The sequence below is a fragment of the Psammomys obesus genome, unplaced genomic scaffold (genome assembly GCF_907164565.1).
Source record: "Psammomys obesus unplaced genomic scaffold, mPsaObe1.curated_primary_1811, whole genome shotgun sequence".
Lineage (NCBI taxonomy): Eukaryota > Metazoa > Chordata > Mammalia > Rodentia > Muridae > Psammomys > Psammomys obesus.
In genome coordinates, this window is record NW_026587759.1 from 6,744,165 (window position 1) to 6,756,177 (window position 12,013).

The 12,013-nt window shown below is 40.5% G+C and overlaps 1 protein-coding gene across 2 annotated transcripts in view; it reads right to left on the bottom strand.

Annotated features, from left to right (window-relative positions):
- The window catches only part of Polr3g (RNA polymerase III subunit G), a 37,758-nt gene that overhangs the window by 23,682 nt on the left and 2,063 nt on the right, over positions 1 to 12,013 (bottom strand). For both annotated transcript variants that reach the window (XM_055604037.1, XM_055604036.1), the window contains exons 2-3: positions 4,162 to 4,311; positions 1,164 to 1,293 (exon numbers count right to left, since the gene is read on the bottom strand). In XM_055604037.1, the coding sequence (XP_055460012.1) occupies positions 1,164 to 1,293; positions 4,162 to 4,278 (247 nt within the window). In that variant the 5' untranslated portion in view covers positions 4,279 to 4,311. The remainder of the gene's footprint in view (positions 1 to 1,163; positions 1,294 to 4,161; positions 4,312 to 12,013) is intronic.

Below are 12,013 nucleotides of genomic sequence, written 5' to 3' on the forward strand. Positions count from 1 at the left end.
AAAGAAAGAAAGAAAGAAAGAAAGAAAGAAAGAAAGAAAGAAAGAAACCTACTTCCATCTAACATTTAGCAGGAAATTAGTAATAACTAATGTTTTATCCACATAATGGAATAACATAATCATTAGGTCACATTTTCTAAGAATATTAATTATATTTTGAAAGGCTAAAATATTCTTGCATTACAAAAGGAAGAGACAGTATTATGAATAAGTTTGCAAAGTGAAAATACAGTAAAATATAAATATTTTTCCTATTTGTCATTTCTGATAAGTGTAGAGGAATTTTAATTCAGAACATGGCTGCTCTGGCAAGAGATTACATACAAAGATCTTCTAAGAATGTGTGATCCAGCTGGAATGCAGACACACTTAATCCCAGGAGACAGAGGCAAACAAATCTATTCTGAATTCAAGGCCAGCCTGCACAAAGAAAGTTCCATGTTGAGAAAAGCTTAGGTCCTGGTGTGGTGGTACACACCTTTAATCCTAGCACTCAGGGGACAGAAGTATGCAGATAATCTGAGTTCTAGTCAGTTCTGTTCAGGCAGTTATGTTGGGTCAGTGAGTTGAAAGGCAGTGCAGTGGAGTTGAGTTGTGGCAGTTCAGTTAATGGAATTAGAGGCAGTTTTTACCAGGAGAGTTTTACAGAGACAGGTTGAAGAGAGAACAAGTTAGAGACAGGTGAAGACAGAAGGAGTCAGAGAAGGAGGAGTCAGGAAATTAGAACAGATTGCTAGAGTTAGTTTGAGGCCAAGCAGAGCAGTTCAGTGAAAAACTGAGAGAAGCCAGATTGAATCAGTCAGCTTAGAGAGAAGTTTGAGCCAGAATAACTAAGTTGAACCAGCCAGCCAGAGCTCAGAAAGAACTTGAAAGAGTGAGCTTATTCAGCAGTAAGTCTCAGAGGCTGAAAATATTCTGGGCCTAGATTAGACTGAATGGAGGTGAGAAGCTTCCAGGACTAGGCCAAAATTAGAAGACGGAGGCAGTAAGCCTCCAAGACAACAATTACGTAAGAGGAATAAATGCTACTGTTAAAGATAAGTAATTTATTCATGTTGCCTGATAATCTGACTGTAGCAAATGAATAAGCACTCAAGGATCACCAACCCCTTGCACACACTCTCATCTACACACACCAAATTGCTCACGAAGGGCCAACATACCTTGTTTTTCTTCAGGGGGCTCAATAAAATATGGCATTCTTTTCACTGTTTCTCTCAACTCCTGCTTCAAGGCCAGCATATAATCCTCATCTTCTCCGGTTTTCAGGGGCACTGGTTTGTAATCTATAACCTATTTAAATTAAGAGAAAGGCTATTTAGATAAATGTAAGAATTTTAGTATTTCCTTTATCCATATTCTAGAAAATGTTGCTTTCATTGAAAGATTACACTCCAGGAGCACAAAAACTTTATAATCAACTCCAAAGCTACGGAGCTTTTAGGCAGGTTGGTCACTCTTGTAATCCTAGCACTTGGGGAGGCTATAACAAGAATATTGCTTCCAACTTAAGGCCAGCCTGGGCTATACAGTGAATTCCAGAACATCACAGGCTACAATATAAAACTCTGTCTCAAAATTAAAAAGAAAAAAAAAAAAAGATGTTGAGCTTCTATAATCTAACTTTTTGGCTTATCTTCTACTTTACTCTTATTTTAGAGGTAGGAAAAAGATTCCACAATACCCATATTTATACATACATGTGCAGGTAAGGTTTGTCAGCTATGAGCCTATGCCAATATTCATTGGAAAGAGGGCTCCCTGCATACATAGTAAAGATACATCTGGTTTACAAGAGTGAAGATATAGTATATTTCCAAAGACAAAGCTATTCAGGTATTCAGAACTACTTTTTGAACAATTACTGATTACTTAGACAACAGAACTCACCCTGGGGGAGGAACACAATTAAATAAATAAAGGTTCATATCATGAAGACAAATACAAAGAAGAGCAGATGATGTGGCATGGGGGTCAGTGGTGGCTAATCTGCACAGGGTAGACATGCCTGGCCTCTCGGAGAACTCACATTTGAACAAAGATCTGGACAAAAAAAGTCAATCAGCTATTCATGCAAAGAGAACAGGATGTTTTTTTAAAATTTTATTAATTACAGTTTATTCACTTTGTATCCTAGCTGTAGCGTCCTTCCCCATCCCCTTCTAGTCCTACCCTCCCTCCCTCCCTCTTCTTCTCCTATGCCCCTCCTCCAGTCCAGAGACAGGGTAGGTCCTCCTCCCCTTCCATATGACCCTAAACTATCAGATCTCATCAGAACTGGCTTCTTTGTCTTCCTCTGTGAACTGGCAAGGCTGCTCCCCCCTCAGGTGGAGGTGATCGAAGAGCCAGCCCATGAGTTCATGTCAGAGATGGTCCCTGTTCCTATTATTGGGGAACCCTCTTGGACACTGAGCTGCCATGGGCTCTACCTGTGCAAAGGTCCTAGGTTATCTCCACGCATGGTACTTGGTTGGAGTATTAGTCTCAGAAAAGACCCCTGGGCCCAGATTTTTAGGTTCTGTTACTCTCTTTGTGGAGTGCCTGTCCTCTCCAGATCTTTCTATCTCCCCCTTCTTTCATAAGATTCCCTTCACTCTGCCCAAAGTTTGGCTATGAATCTCAGCATATGTTTTGATACCCCTACTGGGCAGAGTCTTTCAGAGACCCTCTGTGATAGGCTCCTGTCCTGTTCCCTGTTTTCTCCCTCTTCTGATGTCCATCTTGTTTGCCTTTCTGAATGAGAATTGAGTATCTTACCCAGGATCCTCCTTCTTGATTAGCTTCTTTAGGTGTACAGATTTTAGTATGATTATCCCATATTATATGTCTAATATCCACTTATTAGTGAGCATATACCATGTGTGTCTTTCTGCTTCTGGGATACCTCACTCAGGATGATCTTTTCTAGATCCCACCATCTGCCTGCAAATTTCATGATTTCTTTATTTTTAATTGCTGAGTAGTATTCCATTGTGTAAATGCACCACAATATCTGTATCCATTCCTCAAATGAGGGACATCTGGGTTGTTTCCAGCTTCTGGCTATTACAAATAAAGCTGTACAAACATGGTTAAACAAATGTCCTTGTTGTATAGATGAGCACACTTTGGATATATGCCTAGGAGTGGTATAGCTGGATCTTGAGGTAGCACTATTTCTAATTGTCTGAGGAAGCGCCAGATTGATTTCCAAAGTGGTTGTACAAGTTTACATGCCCACCAGCAATGGAGGAGGGTTCCCCTTTCTCCACATCCTCTCCAACATGTGTTGTCACTTGAGTTTTTGATCTTAGCCAGTCTGATAGTTATAAGGTGAAATCTCAGGGTCGTTTTTGGTTTGCATTTCCCTGATGACTAAGGATGTTGAGCATTTCTTTAAGTGTTTCTCTGCCATTCAATGTTCCTCTATGGAGCATTCTCTGTTTAGCTCTGTACCCCATTTTTTAATTGGATTACTTGATTTGTTGCTGTTTAACTTCTTGAGTCCTTTATATATTCTGGCGATTAGCCCTCTGTCAGATATAGGGTTGGTATAGATCCTTTACCAATATGTAGGCTGTCGTTTTGTTCTGTTTGCTTCTGTTTTCAACTGAACGTAGAGGAAACATCACCTGTTGTATCCTTAAGTTTGGAAGCAATCCCAAAAGTAGCAGAAATTTCTGTTCTAAGAAATTAACAGAATCTGAAAACTTAGAACAGGGATACAACCATGACAAACTTGATGAGACAAAAATGGCATAATAATAATGGAGCAAAACTATTTTCTACAAATACAAATCATGAAGAAAATTACTGGGTTCCTTGAGTGGGCATCATAAAACTAACCTGGCTACTTAAAATGTTATTCAGTAATAAGAATGTATTAATAACATCAGTTGAATACACAGAATTTGAAATAATTCTTTGTAGTACACAAAGTACTCATTATGTTTGTAGAAAGGTATGTGTAGTTCTGTTTTAGCTATTTTAAGAAAGCAGACTAAAAACCTGACAGGTTCTAAGAATGACCAGGTGTTTGAATACAAGGTAAATGCAGCATATTTCTTTAACTCTTAGGCCTGAGGGTGTCATGACAGTACTATGCGTTCAAGCCCTATGCAGAATGGTACTTTCTCACAACACATGCAAAAACTGTGAAAACTGAGCTGCCATTACACTTACAGGAAACAGTGGTGGTGGCTTCAACACAACATCCGGCAACTTCTCCCCTCTGCTGAAGCCAACGGCTTCGATATTAAAGGTGTAAGCAGCACGCCCTCTTCCTTTATTGCCAGCCATTGGAAGCAGTTATAACACAAGTGTGGACCAATGCTGAAAGACAGAGTTAGTAAGATTCACTGGATCATACACAAAAGGGAACAAGCACCTTAAAGCAAAATGTAACAGCATGGCCGATTTAAAATCCTTCTTTAAAGGGTTCAGGGATGTGCAGAAGAGGAGGCAAAAAGATTGTTAAAGCCAGAGCCAACAGACAGCTCCAAGGAAACAGTGTCTTCTAGACACAACAGAACTGAAGCACATATGAACTCAGAGACTGCGGCAGCTTGCACTGGGCCTGCTCAGGTTCAAGCTAGACAGAATTTCAGCTAAGAGAGGGAGAAGTAGACACAGGCCCGCATTCATAACAAGGAAAGCAACAGCATAAAGGCCCTCATCCTTAACCAAGAAGGCACTTACACAATACAGCTGATACATGCTTGCAAAGACAAAAATAATAATTTTAACCACATTTCTGGGTAGGCCCCATGCCCATGAGTAGTTGGACAACACAAAATGAACTCAAGAATATTTTTTCTTTTTTCTTCTTTTTTATGAATTTTTGTTTCATATTGCTTTGTGGAGTTTTGTCTTAATGGTCTTTTGCTTGTATATTTTGGCTTCTGGTTTTATGAAGGGTTTTTGTTATGTTGGTGTGCAGGCAATTCAACTGGCCTGCCCTCGAGGGCCTTTAGGGTCATCACAACGTCTTCTGTCACCACTTACATACTATGACATCACCTGCACAGGTGTGTGGGATATAAGCCACTCAGAACCTCACCTTCCTTCTCCCTGGCTTCTCTCTCTCTCTGACTTTCTCTCTTGGGGACCCCGCTCATTCCCTCTTTCTCTTCTCCTCTGCTCTCCCACTGCCTCTAATAAGCCTCTCTAGCAAACCTGCTGCACTGCATATAATTTATATATTAATACAGTTTGGTGTGTGTTTCCTGTTTCTTACTGTTTTTTAAAGAGAGAGAGAGAGAGAAAGGGCATGGAGTGGGGTCAGTAGAGATCTATCGACCTAGAGAGAATATACCATATAAAAGAAATTTCAGATAAAAAGAAATGTGTATAGGAACAAATGTCAGTGAGAGCTGAAGTGTTCACTTGCCACCACTATGTAGCGATGACGCCTAAAGCTCCTTCACAAGGTCCTCAGGAGAGGGCTGACCCAGGGGCTTCTTTGAGATTCTCCTGAACTACTCAGCCAGTTGACACAGTTCCCTCTATTTCTCTGTGGTTTGATGAAAGAATCTCAGATATACAGGAAAAAGAAGGAGAGGAGCAGGAGGAGGAGGGGGAGGAAGAAGAAAATAAGGCTGAGGAGAGGCAACCTTACTTCTTATGTCAATTTGAGCACTATTTATATACACTGTAACTTTACACATGTGAGTTATCCTAGAATCTTAATGTTAAAAAGAACCCTGAGCTCTAAAGTCATTCTAGGAATATGAAAGGGATTGAGAAGACTCTCAAGTCTGCCTAAGCCAAATAACAGTAACCACAGCAACTGCTAAGCCTACTCAAGGGAAGGTAAACGTGTTCTCTCATCTTTGAGGGCAGTCACTACATCACATATTTCACACCATCACACACCCAAAACTTACGCTGAACATATGACAAGCCTCGAACACAACTCACCTCTAGAGCCCCGCCTGCTTGCTTGCTTGCTTGCTTGCTTGCATTCCTTCCTTTGAGAAAGGTGTCACTGTGAAGCCATGACTAGCTCGGAACCTACTCTGTACATCAGATTGGCCTTAAACTTGCAATGATGCTCCTGCCTCTGCCTCCTAATATTGGAATCATAGGAGTGCTCTACACTACCCAACAGGAACCCTTCACATGAGAGGGAGGAGTGTGTGAGTGTATGCACGTGTGTGTGTGTGTGTGTGAGGTGTGAGTGGAGGTAGAGGCTGATGCCAGTGTCCTACAGTTTAATTACTTCTCCACCTTATTTGAGACAAGGTCTACGCTTGGGATTACAGCTTGGAATTACAGTTTCCAACAATTTCTGAAAAGGCTCTAAGACATTTCTGCCAATTTGTACTCCATATATAAATGGTGCTTCAGGACTGATTATAAAATTAAAGTGCGGAAAAACTTAAGAACTCTCAAGATGTTTTCTGTCTTGCAATGACAAATAGTTAGCAAAATTTAAATCTTTAAACAACACCCATCTTATTAGGATTTGTATTTGCTTTTGTCTTAATGAATGGTAAAAATATAACACTTCCAAATAAGTGTTTTAAAATGATTTTGTGATTACCACTAAGTGTAATATGTATTCACATGCGTGTGTACTAATATACCTCAGGTGGTATAAAATTTCTCAGGTAAACAGGGGTCAATGAGTGGGAGATGGTTCAGAGGCTCTGATCTAAAGTGTGAGAACTGGGATGATTCTTTCTGTGGAATTCCATGTTCAGTTGTGGTGATCATGAAAATGTACCTCCCCGCCTCTCTCCTGCTGATGGACCCTAAGTGCTCTGGAGAGTGACTTGACCTCTCAAATACACAAGGCTGCAGAACTTTCACTTACAGTCTTCTCCCTCAAGCTCACACTGCCAGGGCAAAGGGCAACAGTACCTCTCACAGCTGCTGTATTCAAAGCAGGTCTCTTGCCAGGATTCGAAGACCATTAATGTTAGTCCTGCTGGTTTTGTGACTTTAACGATAAGGGAAAGCCTCCAAAAATAAACAATGGGCTTGTATTTTCTGATTGTAACGTACTGGCCTGGTCCAAAAGCCTGGAAATGTAAGCTTCCTTCATCATGAGGCCAACCAAAAAACAGTGTTCAGCCCTAGCAGTCATTAGAACACTTGGGTAGCTTAGAAATCTAGAGCAGTAGTATCTGGACAGTGCATCTAAGGCAGCAGCATTCAGGAAAGTGTTGAAAAGGGACACCATAGGATCCTACCACAAAGAAAAAGGAAGGGGCAGAGAGAGAGGAGAGGAAGGAGAGGGAGGTAGCCATTCCTCCAGGAGCAGGCTCCAGTCTGTAGTTTAAGTTTGTACTCTAAGAAGGTCCCTGCATAGTTACGATGTGTGTGAAAACTTGTGAATCACTGAAACCATCAATCAAGATTACTTGGCATGAAGATTAGGCAAGCGTGGTCTGAAAATCTTCCTAGATGATGACAATACACAGCATAAACTAGGACTGGTAGGATGCTGAGGGAAATGGCCCTGCTCAGGAGTTCAGTTAAAACACAGTTAAACATTAGCCCCACCCCTGAGGCTCGAGGTTATATTAATTATCCTCCGTGACTTTTGTTTTCAAACAGTGAAATGACTGAACCAACAAACATCTAGAACTCAGGTGTCATAGACCAACCTGTTAGTTCTTTGATAAGGAGTAAACATTATCACTGCAGTTTTAAAGGCTCAGCGGCTGCCAGTGTTAGTAATCTCGTATGTCTAGGGCTATAGTTCCACACAGAAAAATCAAGTCAGTGGTGAAAAACTCTTTCCTCTCTTCTGGAAAGCACTACAGCACAGCCACTGCCTTGCTATACTGGCTGATACTGAGAACACTCTCAGACACAATTTTACATTATACATTCTGTAAATTCATCCCAGCATGTCTACACATAACGATTTTCCTACATAAGTGCTTGACCATTAAGAAATTATTACAAAATCCTCTTACTATCACTGCAAATACAACTGTGGGCTTTTGACTTTGACTGACTTTTACAATACTATGTACATATACATAAGCAGGATATACACTTGAATCAGCTCCCATGTACCTACCCACCATTTAGCTCCAGCAGTCATCAATATACAACTAGTCCCTTTTTAGTCTTTCCCAGGCCCATGACTCATGCTATTTAAAACCCTTCATTATGTATGTTCTCTGAGAACCAAAGGAGGGAAAAAAATGGAATGCAACTACTGTGGACATCAGTGCGGGGGTTTCTTAAAAGAACTATGGTATGCCCCAATTACAGTCTCCTAGGCATATATATGTATATACACACACATATATTCATACATACATACTACTTAATTTTGGTTCATAGTATATACTATATATAGTATCACAAAAGACTATATATGCTATCACAGTATATATATATAGAGAGAGAGAGAAAGAGAGAGACAGAGAGAGACAGAGAGACAGAGACCTACATATGCATTCTTATTCCCTGTCTATTTACAGTAGCAAATTGAACTAGCCCAGATGTCCATCATTAGCCAAGATGTCTGTCCACAATGAATAGAAAATGAAAATATAGTTCATATGAATAATGAAAATATATTCATCAATAAAGAAAAATAAAATTATAAAATCTAAGGGAAATGTATAGAGCTGGAAAATACATTAATTGAGGTAGCTCAGGATCGACAAGCTAAAGACTGCATATATTCTCAGCAAGTCCTGGCTTACGATTTTCCATGTGGGTGTGTTCTGTGACAGTAAGTATAGCTAGAGGTCAGGAAATTAGGAAGGGGTCCAAGAGAGAAGAAGGAGAGAAATGGGATGATAGGGGAACACACATGGAAGAAAAGTAGAAGGGGGGAAAGTGGGGTCTGAAGAATTTGAGGATGGGGAGCAGAAGAAGGTTGTAAAGGATCAACCAAAACTAAGTATGTATGAAAACACTATAAAGAAACCGGCTAATATGTGAGTTAATTAAGAAATTTAAACCCATATACTATCACATGTAAAATTTTTATAGTCCTATACTATCTATCATCTTTTATGTAATCAACATCCAAACTTCAAGTCCCACATAAAGTGAATTTATAGTTTTTTTTTTATTAAAGACAAAAATTCACATGGCAGTTGGAATGATGTGTCTTTTACATTTCCTTCCAACAGTAAAACTTCGTCTGTTCTGTTTTTCCTTCTATGTATGTATGTATGTAAAAGACTATTGCACATCATGAGAACATGAATGTAAATGTGTATGTTCTGATGCAGCTAGTCCTGAGCAGGGCCCAGTGACAGCAGTGCGGCTGAGCAGAGCTCAACATTAGCAACAACCTCCCACACGCTGAGCTGGGAAGATCATGTAGCTCCATAGTTCAATGTGCTCCAGTGACCACAGCCTCCAACACGCACATCGCAGGCTTAGGCAGATTCTGCCTGACTTCTGTTTCTAGGCTATTTAATAAATTCTCTATTTTTCTCATTGTGTCATAACAAGATACACAGTGTCTTTCAGTGACAGTAAGGATGGCCCACGGGTTAGTGACTGCCAGTCTGTCTTTTTAGTACAGCATGTTCACATTCTTGTCTACATCTGCTCTTTCACTGTAGATTGCAAAATGGTGATACACGTTTTTACAGGGCTGAGGGCCTGAATGATACACATATATTTTTATCACTTTTCTATGTTGCTGATTGAAATTCTACTAGAGATTAAAATTTCTCATATAGCAGTTATCTGAAAAAAACAAAGTCCATCCAGGAAATTCATCTTAATATTGAAGCTCGTTCCATCTGTCTACTCGAAAAGAGGTAAAATATCCCAGTGGCCTCATTCCAATTGCAGAGTCTGTCAAACTTGCTGAGTCTACAAAAAGCTGGTTTTTCAAGTATGACAACTGCTGAATAAGAGGGCTCACATATTTACTGTAAGAAACGGCCATAGGAGGCCAAAAGGCAGGGCCAGGAGCACAGTGCTACATTCTAGTCTAGGATCTGTCACTAATTAAAGATTAAGAACAAATCCAGGAAAAGTTTACCAAACCCTCCTGATCAGGGAAATTAACTGGGAGACATATAAAACATAGTCAGTCCTGGGGAGTGATTGGTTCTCAAACCTAATAAACCATTATCGCTGAAGATGGGCCCTGGAAATGGTTTGGAAAATTCACTCTAAGAGAGTATCTCAGCTAACACTGTTTATTGAACTACCCCTCAAGAAATAAGCTGTACAGACTCCAACTTCCAATTTTTATCATGCAGTCACTGAGCATAAATTAATAACAATAGAGAATGTAACCTGCAGAAAATCCCCCCCCCCCCATCTCTTGAGCCGCCTTCATTACCAGGCATGCTGGCCTCCCAGCCGTTCTCTGCAGTTTGATGATGTAAACCAGGTGCTCCTCTACTTAAATACTTGTATTGTTAATGCACTTTCTTCCCCTGTAGCCAGGGACTACAGCATGAAAGAAAAGCTTCACAAGTGACACCTAGGTGCCACTCATTTAAATCCTTTACTTGATTTATTTATCCATTACATTGATCCTTTTCTTCTTCTTCTTCCAACCATCAAACTTTTTCAGGGGAGGAGTGCTGTTCGGAGACTAGGGGTTGGGCCCACAGCTTCACACAGGCTGGCAAGCATCCACTATTAAATTTTATCTTCAGCCTTCTAATTTTTACTTATTTACATATTTACTTTTTGAGGCAGAGTCTTGATAGTTTCCCAGACTGGACCTGAGCCCTTTCTACAGCACAGGCAGGTCCTGAGTTTTCAATCTTCCAGTTTCAACCTCCTTAAGAGACAGAAGGTCAGGCCCAGCTTCCAAACTTCATGAACAAGAGTTTCTGTTTCCTTTATTTCCTCATTATCCAAATGAGGATATGGCCTCATTTAGAATGGCCCAACTTCACTCAGTCACTCGCCTAGTGAAGAGCACTCTGGACAGGCACTAAGCAAAGGGCACTGAAAAACTGGTCGCCCCATTCTTCCCTCTAAGCACCCATTCTTTTCAAATATTTTGGCATCCCTATGGTATTATAAAGACAACCCCACCAAGGTCTCACTATGTGGCTCAGGCCAAACTAAGAATCACAGTAGAATAAAGCTCCCATTTTATAGAAGAAGGAAAAGGTCCTAAAAGGCCTCAATCAGTTCCTATCAAAGGCAGGACTACATTAAGCCTCAGGAAATCCTTTCAATGTCTATCAATATTTTACTTCTGGAAGAACATGTCTAAAGTAGTTGACAACCTTTTTAATCCCAGAGATGCAGAATCAATGGGGAAACCGCAAAAGGTTCTGAATTTTAAGGTTTTATTTAGCATGTGTGTAGGTATGTACACATTAGTACAGGTGCTCTGGAGGTTGGAAGAGAGTGCCAGGCTTCCTGGAACTGAGTCACAGTGTGTGAGCCACTTGGTGTGGCTGCTGGGAACTAGACTCGGGTCTGTACATCAGGAACGTGAGCTCTTCACTGCCAAGGCATCTTCCCAGCCCCAAGACCTAAATTTTAAAATGCAACATCAACAAAGCAGCTCTGCCCCTTCCACCTCAGGATGCTGCCTCAAAACTCCCACTCAGAAATTGTTCCACGGGATCTGAAAATGGGTATTGTTCAAGACATGAAAGTCTAGCCTAATAAACTCTAAATACAGTCTCCTGGAAGTCATGGAGGCGATCTCTGCAATTCTTCCTAGGTCTAAAACGTCATGGGTTATCATTGTGACTTAAATGTACTGTACCAAGGCACAAGCTACCTTACATATTTAACTAAATGATAATGAATGTCCAAATTGCTGGAATCCAGGCCACATTATCTTTCTGAAGAGTAACCTAAAGAGTGACCTATAACTTACTCTAAACAAGAGTCTGATTTTGGGCTGGAGAGATGGCTCAGTGGTTAAGAGCTCTGGTTGCTCATAGGACCCTGGTTCAATTCCCAGTACCTGCACAGCAGCTCACAACTGTCTGTAACTTCAGTTCCTGGAGATCTGATGTCCTCTTTTGGTTTCTGCAGGCAACTCATGAACATTCTTGCAAAGACATACTTGCAAAACCCCCATACATATAAAATAAATAAGCTTTAAAAAAAAAAA